The sequence below is a fragment of the Varroa destructor genome, unplaced genomic scaffold (assembly GCF_002443255.2).
Source record: "Varroa destructor unplaced genomic scaffold, Vdes_3.0 BEIS01000007.1, whole genome shotgun sequence".
NCBI lineage: Eukaryota > Metazoa > Arthropoda > Arachnida > Mesostigmata > Varroidae > Varroa > Varroa destructor.
In genome coordinates this window covers 10,021,036-10,047,557 of record NW_019211460.1, presented here as the reverse complement: position 1 = coordinate 10,047,557, position 26,522 = coordinate 10,021,036, and the positions used below count along the sequence as shown (strand labels likewise).

Genomic DNA, 26,522 nt, shown 5'->3' with positions numbered 1-26,522 from the left:
TTTCTTAGTATGTGTGCAACGTGGAATAGGAATAGTTACCTGGATGCGGTATACACGACTGAGCTAACAAACTTAAGTTATTTATTGTTGATCCTTGATGTATTCGCGTTTCTTGCGAGTTGGCGGATTATGAGATTATGTTTTTCGGTATATGACACTATCTATAGTGTGTATTCTTTAATTTATTATTGGGCGCTAGAAGATACATTATGTCATGAGCGCCCGGCCCAAATCATGTTGAATTCGCTATCTTCGCTCTGTAAATAACACATGCTTTAAAAACAAAGAACACCTAATTAAATAACATATTACTCCGAAGACCCCTTTCAGGATTTCGGCATGAGTTATGCGCTTCATTCCGTATGGAACTACTCACTATAGTTTATACCGAAATACAAACTTATCGCTGCATATAGATAGATGATTTTGAATTTTTACATCCGGCGTCGGCGTTAGATATTAGATCTTGTGCATGGACAATCTTAAGGAGCTGGATTTTTTTGGAGGCAGACGACCCTTTTTTGACGTACGTTACCTTGGATAAGGGCCTTCAATCAGCTGATCAGATGGGCCCCGGGATAGGTTCCAGAAAAATGCACTCACAACGAGTCCATAGTGAATTAAAACAGATAATTTATGTTGTTGTGTATCAGACACTAGAAAAAAAAAACTGCACGGCATCAGATTCCGAATCCAATTTTACCACTAATCCATAGCTTCGCTCAAAAATTAAAGTATTCTAGTGCCTATCTTACTTTCCCTTTTGCTTATTCTTCCTAATAGCTAGGTACCCGTATTTATTGGCAAATATTCGACTATATCACTGAACACGAATAGTGCTTTTTCGGTCTACTGCCAACTGTTTAGCAGCAACCACGATCTAGTTTAACGCTATCCTTTCCACCTGGGACGACTAGACCTACCCAGTAGCCCAGTTTGCTTACTAACTACGCTGCCTAGCCTCGTCGAAATGCCACCGGTACCTTCCGACAACAGTGAGTTACAGTAAGTGCTTAGTACAACGGGCCGGAACATTTGACCCTGATCGAGAGCCATCGTTGTGACCCTCTCCGCCACTTGCCTCTAGTTCCCTTTGGTAGAGCCTTTGCATCCTATGTCCGCTCGTCCGGGAAGCTGCAGTGGAGGGCATTGTGCCAGCTATAAAGACACTTGTTATCGTCCACTACATCCTACGCTCCGCCATTCCACACCCGTTTCTCCTGTTCTATCCAGCTTTCTCTTCTCGTTTGGCTCACCGTTTCCCACCTATATAAAAAGAAGTTTCCGCTTGGGTCTTCCCTCGGTTGAGACCTCACAGAGCGTACACACACAGCAGTTTCCAATCGGCCTCGGCAACGCGCTAGACTGTCTGTTCTTTCGTGCTGCTGCTGCTGGTAATGTACGATGCCAGCAACGTACACCGAGGTTGTTGCCAGTTCCGGCCGCAGTCACTGTGCCCCAACCCAGTCTAGCAATGGCCGACATTTCCGCGTTGTTTCCCGAGAATCACCCAGCACTTCTCACCCAGCTGTGAAGACACTATGGTTACGCCAGGATAGCATAGCAGCAGTAAATAGGTGCATGGAAAAGAGTTGCTGAGCAAAAAAGAGAGAGAGAGAGTCACTGCGAAGCTTGAGAAGCTCTCGATTTTCTTTTGGTTGGCGAAAAAGCGGCGCGTTAGTGTAGTGAGCTATGCGGAGGCCGCCGCAACGCGACCTGCTAAAGGATGAGTGCGCGGTGGTAAAGACGGTAGTAGTGAAGAAGGGACACATAAATTACGACGATGACCGGACCATAAGACCTCGCAGATTCGAGGACAGAACGGCCATATTTTTGATGCGGAACGAATAGATTTTTTTGTGATGTGGTAAACCTATACCTACCCGTGTATACATATGTTCTGTCTATGATATACGATTACAGTGACCGCTACATTTGATTATAGCTACTGAAAACAGGTAAAATTGTTTTGTATAGTACTTAATAAAGCCATAACTCATTTATTTCAACCAACAAACCTCGTAGTTCAAAATGCTTTAGCTTTTGACCTTCACTAACAACGCTCTGAGGTACGTAAAAAATGAATATTTTCGAAAAAAAAATATCCACAGTTAGCAACCGGCATTAATATGTTCGTTGGAAGAAAGTTCAGCTTTTTGCGTAAATTTAGTGATCCTGGCAAGGGGTTCGCGTCTCCAATGGTGAGCAGGACCTCTTTTGTCGAATATATACCCGTTTTCTTAAACAGCACTTGATGAAATATAGTGATCCACTCGAATTGCTCAAATGTATTAGTTTGGCTTGCACGCATTTAAAGAGAGAGTATTAGCTAAAATGCTTTTACCATGACTGTCATCCATCTTCGCTCAACCTTATATTCGCCAGGAGAAAAGCCGCTGAGGTTGGCGAGTGTTTGATAACGATAACTCTGTATGAAGCTCCTTCTCGATGCGAACAAAAAGATCAATCAAACCGGTGAGATGGGATTCATTTGTCTACGGGTCGATGTTGGGGGCGCCACTCCTAGCAAGAAGGCGCTTCGTATGCACAAGACCATCGATACACCCGGTTACATGGGTGAGCACCGCCGGTTTTAAAAAACCTTAGCGAGCATGAATGACGTACAGGTAATCTCCCTGCCCGAACAAACGTGGATACCCACGAACGATGTCCTTTTAAAAAAGTTTTTGACGACCCTAGTGAAACATTGAATCTACTTTTTGACCTTAGCTGTGGAACCCATACTATGAGAGGACTCTCATCCCAAATATGCACGTCCTGTGATAGAGTCTACGCGTGGTTATGTTTTTTTGTTTATCATGAACAGTTTGCGACTAAACGTGGACTACGTAAATAAAGCGTGGATGGCCTCAGCACAGCGGCTAAGAGGCAAGGCGGTCTGAAGCCTACCAGTCCTGCCATACACATTTAGCAGCACACTGTCGTACTTCGATATGAGCATGTACTTCACTACGTATTGAAATGTAAATATCCGACGAAATAGTACGCACGACGAGCAAGTCAACATCCACCCATATAACCATTCCATAGGCAAAGCCGCCTAATTTGAAATTGGTTGGCCAAAAACTAAACCAATGTCCGTGTCTCTTTCTCGTAAGAAGTCTACCATAATTTACGTGGGAAATACTCTGTTTTTCCCAATGAAGACTTCCAGGTCAATCTCAGACGATCGACTGAGCGTGAGACAGCGTCTAGCTTCTGCAGGTAGCCTGATCGACAGTTCTAAATAGAGTTAAAAAAATACACAGTGTTGAACAATATACATCGCAAATGTTCACCGTCGCACCGCTGCGCGTCGCTATATTATAGCAGAGTGGTATGAAAGCAGCACTTATTAGGAACTAATCTATTATACTAGGGTGGTTGCCTTATAACTCCAAAAAATTTTATCGCATCTAAAAAATCATTGATTTTTTAGATGCGATAAAATTTTTCGTCTAAGTTTGCAAGTTTCGCCCACGTGTGTTCTCGCTTCATATATAATATAGCTTATTTTAAAAAGCTGTAGATCAATACTATGAACTTTATATTATATATATATCTTTGTAGTTGCGCTACCTGGCTACGAGGGATTAGAGAGAGGTGTCAAAAGTTTATGGGCATAACTCGACGTAACTAACCTGACAAAGATGCCACGGCATATTCCTCATCCACTTTTAAAACTGCATCTCTCGGTTCCACGGTCTAGTTAGTAGTTACACAGCAATATTATAAACGATGCTAGTGGAAAGCAATATCATGTACATCAATTTTCTAATCGAACCGCAGTGTTATAGGTCAGACCGTGGTGGAACGCTGAATGCTCAACGATTAGGACCATACAAGATCAGGCAAAAGAACGAGCTGTTCAATGCGACATGTGTAGCTGCTGCCTATCCTCAATTTTTGCTCAACACGCTCCATAGGCGCACCTTAAAACTCACGTCACCACAGGCAGGAAACCAATCTCCTAGCTTAAGCAGCAATACGGCCATACTTGTGGTTAGTGAATACGAGAAACTTCTACAGCATGTCTTGCATACCGCGATAGAATTATGATCTATGTTTACATTATGTCTCTGTATATAACTTTGGACTAGTTGTGCCGAGTATAGCCAAATACAAATGAATACACAGAGAGGCAGCACAAAAAGTGTCTCTAAACATAAACAGTGATGACTCCTTTATTAGAAAGGAGTCATCACTATAAAACAATCATTATAGTAATGATTATCTATATACTGTCTGTGCTCGAGTACAATTAACCCGCGCAGTCTCGGCAAACTCGGTAGTTTGTTCTACAAGTGTTTGAGCTTAGCCAGCCTGCCCCTTTAGAAGATGGCAGCCCATTGCAGTGACTCTAATTGTCGAATCGAAAAAAACCCGTCTTCATCGGCGAGTGTAAATTTACTATTATAGATGGGATTTTCACTTACTATTTGGGTGCAATGCTATTAATTTTATTAATGAATTTGACGTATGTGTTCGAACTGTACCTGACACTGATCCCCCCCTCTCTCTCTCCCTCTCTCTCCCCCTCTCTCTCTCCCCTCTCTCACTCTCTCTCTCATATCTGCATCAGGCCGACGCTACTGTAGTTTTACCAGTGTCATCCTTTACTACTGATTCACTTAAGAGTTTACTCGTGTCCTTATTCTTAAAAATCTTCCTCCACCATGAGCCACCTTTCTTCATGACGTCGAGCGAACGTACGATTTTGTGGTCAGATCCATGGGTAACGAGATATAAATCCTTTGCCATTTTGATAGTGCTCGCAAATCGGGGATAGTTTTCATTGTGTCGTTTATTCCAACCTAATTTTACCATCGATTCACAAATGCTAAATAGAATTGGTTCTAATGATAGTATCGATTCAGCTCCTTCTAATGCCCGCGTGCCGTATTCAACGCTCTCGTTGTAACGGCCAAGTTCAGCACAAGTCCACTGCATTTGAATGAGCAACCAGTAGACATAGAAGTTACTATCTGGTTGATTTGCAAGTTCATTGAGAAACTCTTTTCCAATAGTTAACCAATCTTCATAGCCGTGGGACACTTCAAACGTATGCTCAATCTTTGCGACGAGCTCTTCGTCAACTGCACTGGTTTCAGGATGACGAGACTGCCATACGCACTTCGTACAGTTGCATATAAAATAGTAATTGTTAAGTAAACGATTTTGACGGGTCGCTAACGGCAGCGTCGGTGGGATGTAGTGTACGGTCAGCGTTAACGGATCATGAACTTGTATGTCACGGAGTGCCCGTAGGGTATACTTTCGTCCGTCGAAAATTTGCACATAGTCAGTAGGACCACACGAGTGATTCATCTTCGAAACGCCGAGATACACAGCTCGCCCTCGAGAGAAGTATTGCGGTGAGTTATGGTCGACTAGGGAATGGCAGTTGATGCGACATCGCTGGAGAAGGTCGAGTGTCTCCTCGACTGTAGTGACGATGTGGCTTTTGATTAAATCAAATATCATTTGTGCCCGGCTTTCGGCATATTTACGTTCTTCAGCTGTCAAATGATCGATGTGTCCGATAAGATCCTTGATCGTGCGTCGACAACCGAAATAATCGCCGACTGATTCGCAGCCAGTACGACGCTCGCGGAGACAACGATCGATGACCCGGATCACAAGGCGCGTTTCCTGATCCGGCAGATCGTCATCCTTCCCGCAACTCTGAAGGACCTTACATTCCAAATCGTGGTAGACTTTGTCCTTTCTCTATATATTCAGAAAAAAGCAGGGTCGAAAGGTATAGAATTACTTCAAGTGACATAACAGCCAGCGACAATGGTCCTACCGCCTATAAATGATTACGAAACCGGGGCAGGGACAGGTATATGGCCAATTATTCATACAGTGCTACAAGTTCCTTTCTGGAAAAGATCCCGATATCAAGTACGCATAGCAGACGCGCATAGGACAAGAGCAGTACTTGCGAGCTGAGCCTGAGATAATTCGCTAACAATAATCTCCAGGACCAACTATTACGTGAGGCTACCTAACCTAGCCATTTTCATCAGTTACCTTGCAATCCTTATTACAATAGGTTATCCAGTTACACCAGGAACAACGAAGGCCGAAACTTTTTTTAATACAGTAGCTGCAAACTAGTCCGAATAATTCCGAATCAATCACATAGGCATACGGGTCATCCTCAATCATAATTTCACCCGCGGTGTAACGAAGAGGTAAGCTAGGTCCGCCATTTGACGTCTTCGACCCATTCCACTTGGAGAGCATCGAATATGATACAACTGCCGGCCGCCGCGAGGCCCGGTTCGTTGTTGCTCAAGATGGCTAGTAAGCTTATGACTATCACGTGAGAGATATGCAATTACCACTAGTAGGCCTGGACAGAAAAATTCAAAATTCGTTCAAAAATCCAGTTCAAAAATTTAATATAAGTAACGACGTTTAGATAGCTTTCAATAGGGTTAGCAGTTCGTAAGTTAATAACACTTAGCAGTTTGTTATTGCGGTTTGTTATTGGGAAAAAAAATAGCAAATATCCGGCATCGACGTGTACTGTTTTGTATTTGAAAAGATTCGTATTCACAACGTAACTCGACACAATGTGTTTTAACTACTGGTTGAAAAATTGTCTGTTAAAGCCATTTTGTTAAACAAGGCTATGGCTAAAAATCGTATGATAGCCATCATTTTTGTTATCATGCCAACAAAAAAATGAAGTGTAAGAAACTACCGTGTGTTTATTGGCCTGCTATACGTTAGTAGTAGGTCGAAAAAAGAGCCTTCAACAGGCTAACTGTAATCGTCACCGCATCTACAAAAAACACTTATTTTTTATATATATATATATTAAAAATCCCTTTTTTAAATAAAACGTGCAATAAATATATAAAATTGCAAATAAAATTTGTGTGCTGAAGGCATTCAGGTGAAGTGCGCGTCAGAGATGTAAAGAATACAATTTGTGCAATATTCTTTTATCTACTTATGTTTTATTCTTATTTATTATTTCATTTTGTTACAATTGTTACTTCACAGAGCTAATTACTACATATTGATAATTGATTAATATGTTATTGACTAATAATTTAAGGTACGTATAAACTAACACTCCTTCAAAACACATGAAAGTGCGATAGCTAATATAAGACTTTCCACGATGATCATCACCGGTACATCAAAATCAGACCTCATCGTTATACATCAGCGCCCTCATTACTTCGCCTCTGACCAATGTAGTCGGACCTATTTTACGCTACGCTTGACAACGAGCCAGTTGTGGATTGGAACCAATCTTACTTCTTGATACTGTTAAAATAGCTAGGCGTGCCGTAAAGTTTTAACTGTAATATTGCCATAAAGCCTAGGACATATGCTCACGGCCCTCCTAAATGACGTCCTTAAAGTCTTCGCCCCATTCGTGGCCTAGGCCGCCTGACTACGTAAAGCATTCACTCTTGATGAGGTCTCCTTCCATATTCCTATAAGTCCTGAGCTTCGAGATCGCTTGTGTGGCAGCACGACCTTCCCATATGTCTCTCCAACATTGTTTGAATGCTGGCAGGGTTCTTTTATCTCCGTTTTCCTATCCCGTGTTGAGTATAATGAACATTTAGCTTGCATCGTGAATAGGCTAATTTATAACTCAAGCTTTCTTCTATTTCTCTACCACGTCGCTGTTCACCTTACCCTACTTCCAGAAGGACAACAGAACTGCAGTGAAGACGGATCATTGGATTCTTAATAACTGCCTGATGAGCAATGATGAACAACCAAGAATATTTTAAAAACAAAATGTCTAGGCACTATGTTTCCAGTGTTTGCGAACCAATTTGAACAGCTGTAGGCGGGTCATTTATAAATCGTAACGCGGAAGAACCTAGGTCACAAAGTGTCCACGGAAATACATCGTAAGAATTGATTTTCTGATTCTCTAATCTTTTCGCTTTGTTTACGTATACGTCGCTCAACCGTGTGCGTTATTATAGTAGTTACTATCTCCCATACCTAATAGCCTTATAGTAATTGCACGGCATTGAGAATCAAAGGATTATATGTCAGAAGCAGACTCACGGTAAAATCTGACTTAAGTTTATTAATTTCAATTCGGCAAAGCCATACATTTTTAGATATCATTGAATATCAGATTAAATCCTGTAAAGAAGCATATGCGTCAGGTTTGATGGGCAGGTTCAATGAAATACGAACGGAAGTTTAGCTTAATTGCCGGATTGGGATCGATGGACGTATCGGTGGAGGATTCGGTGCCGAGAACCTTCCTGTGGGACTGGGAAACCTGGGAAGCTGCTGAATGATTGGACAGCGCGGGGTAGTAGGATTTCCAGTAGCTAAGCACGGCCTAGATGGCACCTGTGAGAACTGTGGGGGAAGCACAGACGCAAGTAGCCGGGGTAGATAAGTCATCCAGGGTTGCCAAGTCATGGACGGGGTAGCGGCGCCAGCATCGCCCAACTGATTAGCTCCTGGAAAGGAATGAGCGTATCTAGGTCTTCCCGACTGACCAAATACCGTCGGATTACAAGGCGGCAAAGTGTTTCCGCGTTGGAAATCACCTGCTTGATGTGCATACTGATACGCGTCTTCGCCAGCTTTTTGCATGGACTCCAGCGCTCTATATAGTTTGTGATTCGCGCCATGAGTTAGTACGAACAGACTCTTGGCCAACTTAACAGCTTGGCCGAAAGCTATCTGCTTTTTGCTCTCCGGTTTATGCCATCCCAACTTTATCATCGATTCGCACATGCTAAACAATATCGTTTCGATGGTGGTAACTATATCAGTGCTTCGCAAGGCTCGCGACCCGTAGTAGATACTCTCCTCTAAGTGGCCCACCATCGTGCACGTCCACTGCGTATGTGTTAAAAGCCAATTGACGTAAAAGTTGCTATCAGGAAGATCGTGGAGCTTCGCAAGAAGCTCTTTGCCGATATTATACCAAGCGTTGTAGTCGGGGGCTGTCTGGAACGTTTTCTCGATACGGGATACAATCGCTTCATCAGCCTCTGGTATTGGGTGTCGGGCCTGCCAACAGCACTTAGCACAGTTACATATGAAATAATAATTGTGCAGAAGATGTTTCTGGCGTTGCGCAAACGGCATATTTGGAGGTACGTAATGTACCGTCAGCGTGAGTGGATTATCGACCCGAATATCACGAAGGGCCCTCAAAGTGTATTTTCGTCCGTCGAAAATCTGCACGTAAGGAGCTTCGACACAAGAGTGATTCATCTTCGATACAGCCAAATAAAGAGCACTACCACAGCAGTAAAAGCGAGGTGAATGATGATTTAACAAAGTAATTTTGTTGATACGACATTTCAGCAGTATTTCAAACACTTGGTCTCGTGATGTGTCAACGTGCTCCTTTACCAAACCGAATATGTAGTTAGCTCGTCTCGTGGCTTTTTCACGCTTCGTCAGGTTTAGATCAGCGGCATGACTCTCTAGGTCGTAAATCGTGCGTCGATAGCCGAAGAAATCACCAATGGAGTCAGCGCCTTGCTTGCGTTCACGTACACAGCGATCGAGAGTTCGTATCACAAGGCGCGTTTCCTCATCTAATTGTTCATTGATTCGCAGCCTAAGGACGTTACACTCGAGATCGTGATATGCTTTATCTTTCACCTGTGAAAGGGTAGGAAAACGTTGTGTTACCCAATTGCGTCAGAACGACCTATGGTTCTATCTAAACATTTATGTACGTTTTGTTCAAAAAGATGCGGTAGTGTCCCGGCCCGTTAGGTCGGCTTAGGTTCAACAGAATCATGTAATCACCTCACACTCGGTATTGCAATACTTCACGACGTTGCACCGAGAGCACACAACGTTTGGCCGCTTACGCACGCAAAAGCTGCACATGATTTTTAACAGGTCCTGATCGAGGCAACAGGCATACGGATCCTCCTCAACGATCACTGAACCCGCTGGGAACCGCAAGGCCGAACACATATCGGACATTCTCAGTTCAGTGAGATTCGTCCGCAAAACTTCAACTCGGCTCGGCTCGGCTCGGCTCGGCTCGGCTCAGCTCAGATCAGATCAGATCAGATCAGATCAGACTACCGATTGGTTTTATCTACTTCGTAGCTTCGTCCAAAAAGCAGCCGGCGTATACGTATATTATTGTAATCTGCTAAATACTAATAATGCTACGCCTATTCGGTGCGTGTTTTTTTCGAGCGCGCAATTCATGCAGACATTAGTTCAATGTATAAAATCAAATGTCGCTAAAAATTCAAATGTTCTTTAAATTACTGCCACAGTATCAATGCCGAACGATAAACAAGAACGTTGCGATTGCTTAGCGAATAATATACGGAGTTTTTAAAAAATGGCGGGAGGTTTAGTGTCAAGCTCAACCTAGAAATCAGACATTGTGTGGGGGCGTAAGCTTCATTGACTGTTTCGTTGGTGCTTAAGGCCAACTACCAGACATTAACTGAGCATAGGTATTAAAATTCGTGCAGACTGTGGCGAACGGAACAGCCATTCATGATGGTTCAGTTCATAAGCGCTTCCGTTTATTAATTAAATCATGTATAAATAGGGCTTTATTTGTCCACATAAACCGTGGATTGTTTGTCTCGTTGGTGCGACATGAAGCAACGATGCTTCGTCCTTATTAGTCGCAGGCGCTTGACCCTGCAAGTGACCGGAGCAGTCATGTTCCATGTAATTACCATGACGAACATACACATATACGCACATGTTATGTTATTGTTACAACTCGAAATTTCGGCCGCTTCACAAAAAATCAGGAAACGACTGGTCTGAGTCATCTATGCAAAGTGTATCGTGCAGCAGCAGCAACAACAACATCTTGAGCAATTGTCAGAATCAACAAAGGTCTACTAATAGATTACCGCTTACCTCGCCGAAATGGCAGGATGATCGGTAGACTCGGCTAAAGCATTGCCATGGGGAAACTTAAAAAACTGCAATACATTAAAAAATTATTAAATGCAGCTTACCCTACTACCTCAGTGTCCACGTCAACTTTTTTAGGTACAAGCTATTTGAGAACAACGTATAAACAGGGAAAAGGCAGCATATCTATGTGTGTTTTTTACTGCTGAGATATTGGCCTTTGTGGTCGTGACCAGACCTAACAAGGTCCTACCTGAATAGGCCAGATGGACATTTAGGGTAGTTCTATACTTGCGACAATATTTGTGAGAACGACTAATAGTTTTCTACTTCTAGATTGGCCAGTCTAATATAATGTAAAGACGAAGTGGGATTTTGCCATTTCGTAGCCGTGCGTGTTACACAAGTGCTTATCTACCGTATGAATCGCATTTTCTGCCATTTTTATACATTTACCTAGTGCTTTTATTGAAGGTCTAGTTGAAGGCACTTCGCCAATCCAATTTTTATAATATCCGGTACAGCACTTAAATGATCATGGGCTCTGGATTCCATCTGGAAACAGTAGGTCTCAAGTCAGCATTTAGGTCAATCAAATACAATGTCTCAGCTCATGAGAACCTAAAAGCCTAAATAGGTTATCTAAATATTGACGCAAATCTATAATGTAGAATACCGAGATCGAACAAATTGGTAAAAATAACAATGTGTATTAGGTTAAAACCGCCTATAAATATAATAGAAACCATTGCGGGAAGCGAATCGAGTACGTGTTGAAATACGCGCGACTTTAACAGATCTGCACAGTTTTTTTTCCCTGAGTAACAAATGATCGCACTCAATAGCGTACGGAACTCGGCATGGAGAACAAACTAATGGTAAACACAACAAAGATAGCCTTTAGCGTATCTATGCTTTCAATTACAGGGTAAAGATCTTTATTTGAAGCAAAATGATCGATGAGTTATTCCTATAAAGGCAATTTATACTTTAAAGTAAATTAATCTAGTTTTTTAAAATTTTTTTTGAAAAATTTATTTTTCACAAAAAATATGACTTCATCTACTAAACAGTCTGCTGTTCTCTTTTAATTACTCATATTATAGTTATAAAAATGTTTAATCAAGAAAGTGTACATTAACCAAAATCTGAAAAATGCCTGTTGGCTGTTGAAGCTTTTACCAAAGTGAGCTGTATTATTATTAGAGTAAAGCTTACCATCTGGCTGCTATTAATTATAAGTTCAATCAGACAATGATCACAATTACTCAGCGATGATAGGTAGTTAACTAGTAATATATGGGTTAAATATGGGCGGATATAGCCCGTATAGGTTTTGCATGGGGTAAAGGCGAAATAATTGACTTGGAAGTTATGGTGAATGCCTGCTAAAGTTAGCGCAAAGTAAGACCCGTTCTTTCGGTGTCGCTAGAGCGAGCCAGTGGTAACGGTCGTTCGAGAGTTTCGCCAGTAACAGTACCTGAAAAGTACTACTTCAATAAATGCCATCCAAAATCTAGCATAAATTCGCATAAAATAAATAGGATCAGGTTTGTGCCCAGCGTCTTTTACCATATTCGATGCCTTTGATCAAGTTGCTCTTAGTTTCATCGTTTCCAGTTAAGTTAGGACGTAATTGACAAAGAACTTTGTTTCTGTCGGATGTGTCAGTTGATCGAGGAAGATCATTCCCTACAAATAGCTGTTTCGAAAAACACGCGTAATGCCTCTAGCGACGTCCTTATGAACCTCTGGTCCATAAGGAACCATAAATAAACAGGTAGTTTGTTAATAGATGCTTTTGGGCTAATAAAAGATTGGCCGGAATATAATTAATAACAAATGGATCATTAACTTAGACGTCACGGAAACATCTGTACGTAATTGGTACGAAGGTAGGAACGATTGATATTGGAAGTGGCGAGGTAAACAGCGCGTCCTTGTATGACGTTGTGTGCTATCACGTTGTTAGCTAGCTTGTGGGCGTTTATACGGCACTTCAATAATAACAGATTGACCGTTTAACCTAAGTATGTTTCGATGTAGCTCCGAAATGAATCTGCTATACGTTCAGCTTCGAAGTTTGGCGTGGGTCACAAGGTCGAAAAACGTGCGTCGATCTTCAAAGAAATAACCGATTCGTTAGATTCCCGGCGTTCACTGACGCAGCGATTCAACATGTAGCATGGCTCAGTATAAATTATGTAGGATACTTACATGTTTTTGGACATACCTCACACTCATCGCTACTATAGTTAGTGTGATTACCAGATAGGCACTTGATACCTGTCGCTCGAATGAAGCGGTTGGCACACACGTCAGAAACGAGTTTTATGCAAACGCTCCAGACATAATGATCACCTTCAAAAATGATTTGCCCGCTATGAAATAGAGGGATCCCTGTCATTATATCCTGTCACGGACCTAGTTGACTTCAAAAGCGTGAAATCCCCTTTAAGAAAATACTATATACAGCTTTTTCGTTATTAATAGAAATAACTATTATTTGTCATGGCTTATTGAACGTCAATAAAATGCATATTAGGTAAATACTTCAAACATTCACTTGCTCCTATATCTAGCTCATGCAGAAACACTAGAATCACGCATAGGCCTTAAATTCATGCTGCTCGTAGGACCCGTAAATAGGATGCTACCATATTAGCTGACAGAGACCGGTCCTAACTGGTGTTGATGTGCGTTCATAGGTGTGAAATAGCAGAAACTATCAGTCGCGTCCCGTTGCGCATTTTCAGCGGTCTTGATAATTTTATAGCACTGATAAGATTAAAACTGTGGTACAATTAAATGCAACCTTACCTACAAGTCTATTTCAATGTGCGCATAGATAATTACGAACTTACGGATTTTAAGTTACCTGAGATGCTATCTCTGAGCATAATTTAAGCGTCATTTTCTTCGCTCGAATTGAAGCCTCGCTAGTTCCCTAAATTTTCTGCGGAGACTATCTAATGAATGGATTGTTAAAACTGTCTTATCTGTTGGACGCTAGATATCGCTTGTACCTCTAAGTCTACTAGTTCTTAAATAATTTTCTTCGATGAGCAGTGTTGAAAGGGCCCCTGAAGATTTGAATCTTGACACCGTTGAAGATTACAGGAATGCCTGCTACGGCGAGAGTATTTTGATTATATTCCTTACGTAGACATGACGACTATCATGCTTTATGTGGATTTCGTGCAATTAGCGTTAACTTGGGCAGCTTTTTATTGTGAACTAGCGTCCAAACATTCGATGACTACTATCATCATGCAGAGTGTGAGGCCAATAGCAAGTTGCCTGTTTTGAATGCAACGTACTTTATACCATGATGAAAAGACGAACAAGAAAAGAAAAGAAAAGAAAAGGGTATTCTGCAAGTCACCTAGCTCTAGTGAATAGATTTGTTTACACAACTGTAATCTTACGAAATTATTTACTTCGCTTCCACAGTATAATAGTGCTTACTAAATAATATACTGGACAGAATATGAAGGTATAAAATACCCCCTAAATTGTGATGTTTTGAGTACTTAAGCTTTCCCACTGTGGGCCTTGACGCTATTCAATAGGTCGTAAGTTAATAAAATGAAAAAGTTCGATATGTGACCCCCGAGAATTTATGCTAGGTGTGATATTATCATTATTATAATCGTACAAATATGAAGTTGGACCGAATTTTTTGCTGTTTTTTTTTTTTTTTTTTTGACTTAACTATATTCTCATATGTTTTCTAACCGTAACACACTGTTGTGGGGGCGTGAACACCGTGAACTGGGAGTCGTTCCAGACTCCATAGCTACACATGTATGCATAGAAGTAATCAACAAATACTCTTATAACCATTTCTGGTATATATAGAGCCGACACAACGATAAAGACAATATAGTGCCACTTTAAGCTCGTCGCATGACGCAGTCGTGGACACAAAGTGAGAAATCGAACTCGTTACTGCATAAACAATACTGATACGATACTCTCAAAACACAGTAACTTTTGCAACTGTTTATTTCATATTATATATAGGAACAAGAACGATTCCCAGGCGACTGGGAAACCATTTAGAAAAAAAACTATCGAAAAACTAATTTTTCCGTTGGTTTCAGTTTAATAAGAGCTGATACATCCCAATCTATAAGTTAGTTTTAATTTGTGCATGTCTTGAGAGCCGCTAATAAGGTGGTGGTAACGTGTCCTCTTATTAAGTATAGGGGCGTTCATTGGCCTAGGTTCAAATTCGAGCATAAACACTGCTTCGCATTGTGCTAGAAGTCAGCTGCCCGCCTGCTGGAAGACCTAACGGCGGTACTGAACCTCATTTCATCCCTAAAATTATAAAAAAAACAAATATTCCATCTATAAAAATATCTTGTTATCAATATCTTTTGCACGGGTTCAATTTTATTTAAAAAGAAAAAAGCATTCATTCTGAGGGCCTGTTTGCAGCTTTTCAGTTACGGTTGTTCCGCACGTGGTCTTCTGTCATTCTCTACGTAGTGTATTTAATTGCATTGAATGACTGGCCTATTATTCTCATGCCCGACTTGTTTGGAAACTACTTAATTCGCGTAGACAGCAACCTTGCCATTATACACTTTATTCATCTGCAGCTGCCGAGTATGTAAAATGTACAAGGGTAGATGTAGATAGGAAGAAATAATTGTCCCATACACAGGAAACGGACTGCGGCCATTGAAAGGTACACAGGACACCGTACAGGTAGTAGCCGCTGGAACCCGGATTCATTTCCCAATTGAAACTTAGTCACTTCATGATGATTAGGGGGTAAACGGACGGACACGTTTGACACATTAGCTTTGGAGTGGCCCCTTTAGGTGCTAAAAGCATCAGTTTTTTGCCAAAAATTTTGTACTGCAGCCTTTGTTAACAATTGCTAATTCCTATAATGCAGAACTTATTTTACATGCGCTATACATTTTGAAAATCAAATTCTAAAAGCGGTTTCTTCAGACCGAACCTGTAGATTAATGCCAGTTTACAGTGGTATGCTTGCAACAAGAGCGAGAAAAACCCAATCGTACAACTGCAAAATGATAAGAGCAGTGACCGCCTTGTGAAGCGTTTGCTTACGACTGCAAAAACTTGCAACAGACTGCGATTGTCGAACAATTTTCCTAAAACAAATGAGCCTTAAACTAGCTATCGTAGTAATTGAGCATGGCAGGCAGGCTTCTCTAGAACGATACGATAAGTATTACTACAGCGGTCATAGACTTATGTCATAACGCTTTTTGTTGTACACTGCTCAAAGAGCATTAGCTTATCGGGTAGATGAATAAACCTAGTGTAAACTATAAACTAAGTTTATATATATATATATATGAAACGCATTTTACTTGCGCTCTTTTTTTACATCTTTACTTTTTGGTGGCAGGCCTCGGGGATGTCGCGCCTACTAGTCTAATCTAGTTTAAAGAAAAAAGAAAGCAAACAAGACCGGCGAGCTTAATCGTTTTCATCAACATTTTCGTACACTAACCCGGCTTTTGGTAAACTAAATTAGTTTGTAACAATTCTAAATCCTGCAACAGCATATAATAATGGATAACATTAAGGACGTGTAAAGATCTACGGACCCCGTTTGTCAATGTTTGGACTATTCAGTTTCTAAATACCTGCTTTTCGTTGCGATAAACTCGTAAATCAAAAGTAAAAGGTCGCAAGGCTTGAAGCAATTTTGTTTAGTAATTGGATTTTGGGTTGGGATTTGCCTATAACATTATGGAGGCATTTTCCTAATGGAACTCATACAGTGTAGGTGATGCGGACGAGTTCGTTGCGTCACAGGCCAAGATTGACCATACGGCCGTTGATAAGCTGAAGCGTACTTCGATCTTCCGTAAGGAAGGCAAGTTTCCGCCCCTCCACCGCGAATTTTGCCCATTGCGCTGTTCTTAATTTGTTCTTCGAGCATTTTCGCGAAACGTAAAAATGGCGTCGGAAGAGACCGGTACCAGTTAGCTGAAAGGGTAGTTTCAACCTCCGGGCTCTTTTGCTCGAACTCTGTAGCGTCAATCATGATGTCAAGCGATCGCATAATACTATGGTTCATACCATGAGTGAGCTTGTATAATTCTTTGGTAAACTGACGTGTTGTTAAAAAAGTTGTATGATTTTTATGTTCAGGTTGGGTCCAGCCCAGCATAACCATTGATTCGCACATGGTGTAGAAGATGCGCTCCAAGGATAGTACAGAGATGGAACCAAGCAAGGCGCGTGTTCCATAAAATATGCTCTCTTCGTGGTGACCCAGCTCCTTGCAAGACCACTGCATTTGGCTTAATACCCAGTTCACGTAGAAATTCGTCTCGGGAAGGGCCTTCAATAAATTGAGAAACTCGTGCCCCATCGTGTACCATCTGGAATATGGATATCGATTCTGGAACGCGGCTTCAATTCGAGTTACCAGTCGCTCGTCAGCTTCAGGTACATTCGGTTGCTGATTTTGCAGCTTGCATTTCGGACACTCGCAGACGAAGTGATAATTTTTAAGTAGGCGTCGCCGGCGGGTTTTAAACGGTAAAGTGGGTGGCACATAGTGAATAGTTAAACTCAACGGATTAGTCACTTCAATTTCAGTGAGAGCCCGTAGCGTATACTTGCGTCCGTCGAACACCTGGACATAGCTGACATCCACACAGGAATGATTCATCTTCGACACTCCCAAATAGACGACGCGACCCCGAACGAACGCATGGGGTGAGTTGTGATCAACAAGAGCGTGACAGTTGATTCGGCACTTATCCATAATGGTCAAAATTTCCTCGGGTGTCGTTTGGACATGATCTTTTGTTAGAAGAAAGAGGGTATGCGATAATCCTTTCGAGTTCGTTAGCTCGTTCGGCGAAAGTTTATCTAAATGTTGCATCAAATCATCAAAGGTACGCTTATGACCAAAGTAGTCACCCACAGACAATTTTTTGGAGTCACGTTCGCGGATTGAGCGGTCCAGGGCACGAACAACTAAGCGCATCTCGCCGTCAATTGAATGACCTCCTGCGGCACGTACCGCTTGCAGCACTTTGCATTCGAGGTTATGATACAAAACATCCTTATTCTGCAAACACAGTATAAACGTAAAGATGCGCGCGATCGAATCATCAATAACTTCAACTTTCAAACTACGTCTTAGCGCAGCAATTATTCAAACGTAGATTGAGGCATAACAGTTTTCAGTATACTAACCACAACTTACTACGACTAACCTGTCGATGCTTTCGAGAAATACAACCCCTTACTCTTCCACCCCCCCCCCCCCCCTCCACTCCTCCATTAATATTAGCTTTAGGAATTTACGTCTCGTTGAGACAGCTAGCTCTCACCATAAAATTTTTCCCGTTTTCAAAATCGGATCACCCTCTTTGTGGATACTAAAACGCGTATGAGAATGATTGCAACGCAAAATAGGTACTGGTTAATACTAGCCAAATTATTTGAAATAAACGTGTAATGAAGAATTCTTGAATGCACGATACATTTTTAATAATGACGTACGTGCTGCATCAATATAAACCGATATCTACAAACCCACCAGGTACCTTGCACTCGATGCTGCAGTAACTGAGACTATTACACAAAGGACATCGTACGCTGGACTCTCGACGGATGCAATAGCTGCATACGGATGCTAAGTACTGCGTGTCAACGGCGCAGGCGTAGGGCTCCTCCTCGATCATGATGTCTCCGGGCTTATAAACCCGGTGTAAAGCAGGGCTACCCTCCATTACCGTAACAGTTTTTCCGACTTGATTTAGGATTTGGAAATTGACAAGGTAAGGAAGATTTAGAAGTGAGTTTCGTCGTCCAGAAAATTTAGCGAGTCCAAAATCTCTGAGAGCGTTTTTACGCACATATAAAAGCATTCAGTATGCAGATGTTTGGTGCTGAGTATTTTTACGAGTTTCCCGTTTGGTCGTGCAGTTTTCTGATAACGGTAGAGCTGGTTAGCCTGAATGGGCACGGGCTTTTCAGCAGCACTCATCTTATTTTCAACAAAGCTTGGCCAATCCAGAAACCCAGCTCTGTGGCAAATGCATCCGACATTGCTGATCAATAACAGCGTATCGCAGCAGCTGGTATTGGTGTAGATTTAAGCCGTATTGCACTAATCTATTTATTTCATTAATTTGGGTTTGATGTGGTTTCAGAACGGTTCCAGTATCATCATTACCATTATAGACATTCACTACCCTTCGTTTAATGGTGCCCTATAAATGCTGTCGGGATTCGTGGCGAGCCGCAGCAGAAGCTCACGGGACATATGCAAGCATTGACAAATCTTGGGCCAACTTCCAATTTGTGCCCGCTGCGGCTTGAGTGAGAATAGTCAACTGTGATTTCTCCTGAGACAATACACGACGAAAAGACAAGTCAAGAAGTAGACGCGCATCGCTTTCTTCTTTTCTGTTTCTAACTTCGAATGTGCGGATAAGTGCTTATTGTTATCACGGCGCCGCTACGCCACAATTTCTTTTTATCCACGATTCTTACCGTTTTGGCTGGAAATCGTCAGTAATTCTTCCCTCAGTGAGGAAGTTTTCATTGCCGCGCCATAGTCTTTTTATCTCATGTTCCTCCAGGGCTGCTGTAGGGGCTGTTTTCATTTTACTAGCTAGCCAGCGTGCAGCAGACTCAGGCAAACACCACACGTCGTCCAATGGTCCCGTTTCGATTTCAACTTCCTCCTTTCGTCTAGAACCGGCTGCCTGGGATAGACATTGCACCAATTTGTAATTTCCACTTTCATAAGAACCCCTCGTAGTAGCTTTGTGTGTGTTCCACTCACTGTGTTCAACCTCGGCAAAATGCTGTGCTAGTGATGCCCCTAAAGTCTTCTATATCGAGTCGAGCCACGTCTACAAATGTAGATTGAGTAGGGCGTGGGAAGGAGAGCTGCGGCAAGTGGAGTACCACGACAAGATAGGACAAGGGCAAGTTTTGCCGCGAGTTTTTTTTGCCAGTGTAAGCGGGCCATGAAATGTCATTGTGCGATATAGATGGGGGCAATAGCCTGGTCAACAGAGGCTCCATTCAGCAATTTTTCAGCCCAACAAAAAATTTTCCTAAAGTTCAGAGGAGCTTACGACAAATGTCATGCTTCAGATTGGATGCCTTCCTTTTCCCATTTCTGCCGAAACAGTTCCTTAGCAAAGATTGTCCTGCAGTAAAGCACTGCTTTTTATTACTAAGTAAACAAGAGACTACAAAAAGTTAGATATTAACACCGTTTTGATAATCGAGTTTAATGTGGTCAAACTATCTCTTAATAGGCGCTCATTGCGATACACAAACACTTGATATTAACAGCTCACTGTGACGTTCTCACTGTAATTACGTTTGACAAACATGAACGTCATCACAGTTTTTATTAATAACGTATTCGCAATACACACCATATATATATATATATAACAGAACCTGCTGCAGTCGGGTTTGTTCATAAGATAATTTACTTCAAACTTTTAACAATGGCTGTTTAGAAACTACTCCCGTGAGTACTAATTACTAGAGCTAATCCGTGAGTTTGCTATTTATTATTATTATTACTACTGCGACCACTATTATTACTGTTATACTCTTCGGTAGTTATACATGAATCGCTTCAGAATGACAGTACGACCAGACGGGAGTGCTATCTCTTACTTCTGACTAATGGTAAAATTACTACCGCATAGGGTAGCAAGCACTGACATTACTAATCTCGATACCTTGAGAGCATAAGAAGGCCACTTTCTCCTATATGGTCGGATACAAACTATAATTTTAGGAACTTTACAGAACATAAATCGACCAAATAAACGGTTTGTAGTGCTCATTTTCGCATGCACCAGCCAAAGGCCCGCACTTCTGCCAGCAGTCAAACGGCATGTACAATGGCTTTTGGTTATATAGGAAATCGCAAGCTCATCAAATAAAAGATGGGAGCCGTTCCATGTAAAAGGAGAACGCTAACGGCACGCAACTAATGGGTAATTCAACGTTAGCGCCTTCATGTCCTTCAATCTCACTGTTGTCTTGTGTTGTGACCGTGGCCTGAGCTCGCTAGAACATCCAAATTCGTTTCTCGGCCTGTTCTCACCCGGTGAGTCCCTAGGGTAAGTACAATATAAAGGTCATGGGAAATGTCATATGTTCTGCTATATCTAATGTGCTTTATTCAAGGCACGAAGCGAGCTATGCACGACTACTTTTATCCCAATATGTGTGTAGCTTAGGCTGAGCACGCGCTGGGTTATGCGTTTTCATCGTCTATGTCTGACTATGTTTTTAATCAATAGCTTTTTAGTTAGTCTTTAGTAGAAGGAAAAACTGCAGTATATATTACTGCGATTCTTCCATGCGGTTGCGGCAGGAGGAAGCTACTTTTTTGCCACTCAATTTCTCTTGTGAGATATACAATATTATGAGGTTCTATATATTTTCTTCATTACGGAAGAAATCATTGTCAAGAGGCACTTAGAGGCGCAGATATAAGACATATGTTAAATTGCTTTGTTTAACTTTTCAATCTCTAAATTGAACTGTGGTAGCTGGTACACAGTTTAGGTATTTTACGAACGCTAACTTACCTGACTCTCGTTCAACATGTAACGCATGCATGCATGCGTTTTTTGCTAATCATATCTTGCTCTGAAGTTCAAATTTGCTTAAGGCGGATGAAGAAAGCGATGACACTGTAGTTCTTTGAGATCGAGGTTTTTAGCTCTTCCCCTTATACGTGCATCAGTATCAAATAATATGGTCTGAGCATTTTATACGCCCTAAACCGCAATGGTGTTTGATTTTTCTTAGCAACAATATCGGCGTGATACTAAAAGGTAGATCGTTTTTCAACAATGTTACGCTAAACACCATTAATCATTCCGCTCGCTAAACCTGTACTCTGGTTACTCGCGGTATTATACCGTGACTCATTATTATACATTAAATGTATTTTGAGTTTAACGTTCATTCCAATTATTCGATGCATGAGGTTTAACTCCATCGATCTACGTCACTTTCCATTCACTTAATAACGTTTGTAACTCCAGTCTATAAACTAAAACAACCTATGAAGTACACTATATCCAATGGTGTACGTATTTTTGGAGTAGCCCTACTAAAACAAGGTGTGCCTTTCCCATGCTTCGAACCTAGACCACAACGCCTACCTAAAAGAACGGCTGACAACTACTATACTGCCTATCTACTCACCCTAATGCGCGCTCTACACCGGCTGAGCAAGCGCGCGTGGTCCTTAAAAAACACTATGGGCGATATTACATTAGGTTACGCAAATGGTGTAATTGCAGCGTGGAAAAAAGCTGACAATTACTAGCTGGCCGTATGCACGATAGTCGCTTTTCACAAGTAGAGAAATTTTCTGTTCGGTCATATTGTGTTTATAATCTTTTAGTTTTAGTGAGTAAACACTTGTCTAGAGAATCCCCAGATTTACTATACGGCTTATAAAATAACCGATCTGAGGACAATATGAATGTATTATGTTAAAGTGATACATTGCAAACAGATACCCGTTACAAACAGATAGAGAAAAATGCCAGTTTCAAGAAAGTCAAATTGGATTTTTCGGAGTAAGTTACAGATTTCTAAAAAGCTAAGAACGTAACCGAGATCAACAAGCTTCTTTTGAGGTTAACCTACGTTTAGTCGACGTGTGTAGGAGATCGGATATAGCATTGCGTGAAACAATACCAAAAGGTTTGCTAGCTAGGTGTGGTGAGTTGCTAATCAGACAGGATGCTTATGATATTCTTTCACAATCAAGCCAAACACCGAAATCTGCATATAGGTAAAATTACTAGGTTTCATACTCTTTGATATACGACATCGAATGAACCCTTTCCTTAACCTGTCTTTTAAACACTAAATTATTAATTTATCATTGCAACGATCGCTTCTCTTAGGAAATGCGCATTTTTTTGCTACACGATCAGATAAATCCTTGGATATGTTAGTAAAAATAAATCAGCGTAAATATTACCTGTTACGTGACTTTAATAAAAAAAAAAAAAAAAAAAAAGTATTATGTATATGATGATTCAAAACCAAATGAGACCCAGATACGAATGTGTCTGATGTTAGACAGATGGCCGTGTACCAACTCTAGCTTTACTCTATATGCCGCTTTTGTGGTTTTCTTTGACACGTTCGCAAACCAGGGTTCGGACAAGATGCAGTTCGAGCGGTTTTTCGACCATCGGATTGCACTGCTTGTGATAGTCGTTGGGTCGATGTGCACACCCCCGAACTCTGGAATCAGCAGCAGAAGATTATTGCACGACTTGACGAGCAGTATAAGTCCGCCCAGCCGGAGCACGAGGACGACGCAGGAGTTATAACAAAGGCCAGATGAGCCATACTAGTTTTAACATAAAAAGTTGTATGGGTCGCCTGTATCGAGGGCAAAGTAACATCACACAATTATAGGATGACTTTCAAAACGTCAGCTATTCATGTACACGGAGGACACATGGTCGTACGTTGGCTAATTAAAAACTCAAAACACTTCTTCTAAAAGAAAATGTAGAGAGAAAATTCAAACGGACTTCAGACCCTGTTTAAAATATCGAAAATTGCTATAATTGAAAAAATTCGAATTTAATCACATAGGAAATTAGATTTTGCTCACCAGTAGATGCCCCCCACAAACTACAAATGGAAAAATTTGGTAGGTAATTACTGTGCGCTGTGCAGCTTAATTCGGAAAAAAGGTGTTTGATCCTTAATCAGCTTAAGTTGAAAACGACGTATTGTTTTTTCACCATATCAGGTTTGTTGTTTCGTTCTAGAAGGAATAAGCGTTCTCCTAGTACGAGGAATAAAAACACACGTATGCCCGTTACGACAAACAGTCTACCAAGGCTAGTCCCAGTTCAAGTGCCCTCTATGCATTCAGATCTATATATGTATACATATACACTAAATACCAACAATTGTAATCTCGATTAACTATAGTGATACTTTCTCATCAACTCCATATTAGAGCTAGAGACAAAAAACAAAGACCACAGAAATGTAGGTTAACATGATTACTGCGCAAGCCTACTTCCATGCCGCCGAGCTCTTTTATACCGTTAGCGATTGTCGAATGATTTTCTCAGTAGCAACCAACAGAAATCGGCTGATTAGGGTGCGTTTGTCTATAATGCATTTTTGGCTTGATTCTTAAGCCTTCTTATTAAGAAGGTTATTTAGGAAGTTAGAAAGATGCAAACAGTAAAAAAAAAATGGCGAACTCACGTACTTCTTCGTTCTTCAATGTTTCTATGTGTTAGTAGCACATTTAAGGCGGGCAATTTGAATTTATTACAGCACCGAATCCAGCGTTTCTAATTCTGCTTCAACTTGTGTCGAAGTTGTGCCAATGTTACATGCGCACGAGTTGCCGATTTTGCGAAACTTACAAATTAGTGAAGAATTGTTGCAAACTATAAAAACCGTGATTGTATTTTCTAGTATAATACTATTTTTTTTTTATGTATTTTATAGTATGACACGAGACGAACTTTGACTTTAGTTGAACTTGCACATTCAGACATTTGTGTACAAAATATTCCGTACCGTTTAATAGGTAAACATTACTGCTAACTATTTCTGAGACTTTTAATTGATCGCCCGCTATATTGTTCGAGCGTTATTTTCTTGATAAAATGCTTAGAGTTTAGTGCATCGTGTAAAATAGATCGATATATGACGGGGGTGTCATAGTCAAGTTTCTGCTCTTGAAGGTAGTGTTACTTGGATACTAAGAGCAGTGGCTAGGTGAAGAACGACTTCGTATTGATAGAATGAAAGGTAACAAATGTCTTTTCCAATCGACTACATGGGAGATAGATGGTGGTCTCATGGGAGAGTTGTAGATTTTAGCTCGTACTATTACCGTATGCCGTAACCACGGCTTGACACTGCAACTTGAACATTAATGCACTCGGTAATGGACCAAAACCGGTCCTTTTTTTCTGTCCGAGACAGCCAAATTTCGGAGAATGAATCTCATTTAAGCGTCGGTGTCCACGACAGCGGTGCGCCAGCTTTTCAGCTATGCAAAGATCAATAATACAGCCAGCCGGGCCAAATCTAGAGCCCAAATAGTTTTTGAAAAAAAAAAACAGATGTAAGTATTCTCTTAACTGGCTTTAGCCAAATCAAGTGTTCGACCAAGCACGCTTACGTCCCAAAAAAGAAAGTTATTTCATGTATTATGAATGAACAGTCAGCCTTGATGAAACACTTTAGGTAGAATAGCCAACGTAGGGGGCAAGCGCCTATTCGATCATATGAAATGTCCAATAGGATCGATATAGTAAAAGAAACACAACGGCCTTCTGATGCAGAGTTGTCGCATAATCGACTCAAGGAACTTCTGTAAGAGGCGTATTTGTCAGAAGTAGCTCTAATCTTTGCTTCACTAAAAAGTTGGACATCTATACGTCTTGCAAAAAAAATTCCATTCTACAAAAAAAAGAAGAAAAATTGACCTATTTAGGCAAAAGAAGATGATTCGAGAGATAAAATATGCATACGATAAATAATATCAGTAAAAGTGGTAGACATTAATGTTGCACTGGCAGCAGGAAGATAATGAGAGAGGGAAGTTCCTGAGAAAGGTATATTTAAACGGATAATCAATATAGTTACAACTTGTGAAGTCTGAGGTTACTGAAATAATGACAACTGAAGCTTTCCCAACAGCAATATATCCTAGTGTAAAGTAGATGGGATGCATTTGTTACATATTCAGAACATAGTCTAAGTTGCCTCGCTCATACTGAAACGTTACGTTATTATGTTTCAACGTCAGCTAATTTGTAGAATCGGCAAAATTGTACCTTCCAACTGTACAGGCAACGTCAGGGTTAATCCTGATTCTGCTCCTTACACAGTTTATTTGACTATGTGGACCTGAAATACTCAGTTTCATGAGCGCTATAATAAGGGAAAATTCTATCGTTCGGATGAAGCTTGGGAAAACCGCAGGAGACAATGAACTTCAATGTGGTACAAGATGGCCAAGACCATGTCTTTTTGCATGTACGTCTAAAGGCTGCCTGGGTCGCCAAGTATACCAGAAAGTAATATTATGCATAACGATGTGACTACTCTATTGTCTATTTGTATACAGTTCGATAGGCGGCGTTCAAGAAACGACCTTTAACAACTAAATCAGTAAATGTATTTTATAATAAATAGGTAACTTGATATAAACAGCTAAAAAAAGGTATGAAATAATTAAAACATACTTGCTTCCATCATTAAATATGGCTAAAATTTGAGTCAGTGTCTTTTCTATTTAGATAGAGCAATGTTACCCAGTATTTGGACGTGGTTTAAGGTGACAGTTCAGCGTCAGAAAGATCGCGTTCAAAAAAAGGGTTTTACAAAACATTATGACCCAACTGGAGTTACAATACAGAGGACAGCTCGAAAAACCAACTAGCTACAACAGAGCTTTATATAAGAGCTTAGAAAAAGAACGAGTGTTTCTTGGACAATGATGAGACTCTAATTCTTAAAAGGCACCGAGAAGAACCACTTTGTTTTAAGTTAAACCTTATTGTATTTCAGGTACTGATTGATTAATAATAAATGTATAGCCACGCAAATCATATTTGTCAAGTCGTTTAAGCAGA

At 40.9% G+C, this 26,522-nt stretch overlaps 4 protein-coding genes across 6 annotated transcripts; 1 reads left to right on the top strand and 3 right to left on the bottom strand.

Moving 5' to 3' along the window:
* Positions 1-997: 997 nt before the first annotated feature.
* Positions 998-26,165, top strand: LOC147754291 (uncharacterized). Of its 3 annotated transcripts, XM_086974664.1 has the most exons (7): positions 998-1,958; positions 2,386-2,577; positions 3,168-3,225; positions 3,798-4,002; positions 18,425-18,662; positions 19,038-20,984; positions 23,052-26,165. In XM_086974664.1, exons 2-5 carry the CDS (start codon positions 2,433-2,435, stop codon positions 18,452-18,454), a joined length of 438 nt encoding a protein of 145 aa, XP_086830790.1. In that variant the 5' UTR covers positions 998-1,958; positions 2,386-2,432; the 3' UTR covers positions 18,455-18,662; positions 19,038-20,984; positions 23,052-26,165. The 3 variants fall into 3 exon arrangements, 2 of the variants coding, with proteins under 2 accessions (XP_086830790.1, XP_086830789.1); XM_086974663.1 differs by having other exon boundaries at positions 19,038-26,165; XR_015316875.1 differs by lacking the exons at positions 2,386-2,577; positions 3,168-3,225; positions 3,798-4,002 and having other exon boundaries at positions 1,042-1,958; positions 19,038-26,165.
* Positions 4,559-6,252, bottom strand: LOC111254099 (histone-lysine N-methyltransferase SMYD3-like). Its single transcript, XM_022814603.2, has 2 exons — positions 6,037-6,252; positions 4,559-5,730 (listed from the first exon to the last, which is right to left on the bottom strand). The coding sequence occupies exons 1-2, from the start codon at positions 6,250-6,252 to the stop codon at positions 4,579-4,581; spliced, it is 1,368 nt and encodes a 455-aa protein (XP_022670338.1). The 3' UTR covers positions 4,559-4,578.
* Positions 8,052-10,120, bottom strand: LOC111254112 (histone-lysine N-methyltransferase SMYD3-like). Its single transcript, XM_022814634.2, has 2 exons — positions 9,778-10,120; positions 8,052-9,627 (listed from the first exon to the last, which is right to left on the bottom strand). Exons 1-2 carry the CDS (start codon positions 9,958-9,960, stop codon positions 8,197-8,199), a joined length of 1,614 nt encoding a protein of 537 aa, XP_022670369.1. The 5' UTR covers positions 9,961-10,120; the 3' UTR covers positions 8,052-8,196.
* LOC111254836 (histone-lysine N-methyltransferase SMYD3-like) lies at positions 16,610-18,563 on the bottom strand. Its single transcript, XM_022816090.2, has 2 exons — positions 18,429-18,563; positions 16,610-17,947 (listed from the first exon to the last, which is right to left on the bottom strand). Exon 2 carries the CDS (start codon positions 17,861-17,863, stop codon positions 16,610-16,612), a length of 1,254 nt encoding a protein of 417 aa, XP_022671825.2. The 5' UTR covers positions 17,864-17,947; positions 18,429-18,563.
* Positions 26,166-26,522: the final 357 nt, after the last annotated feature.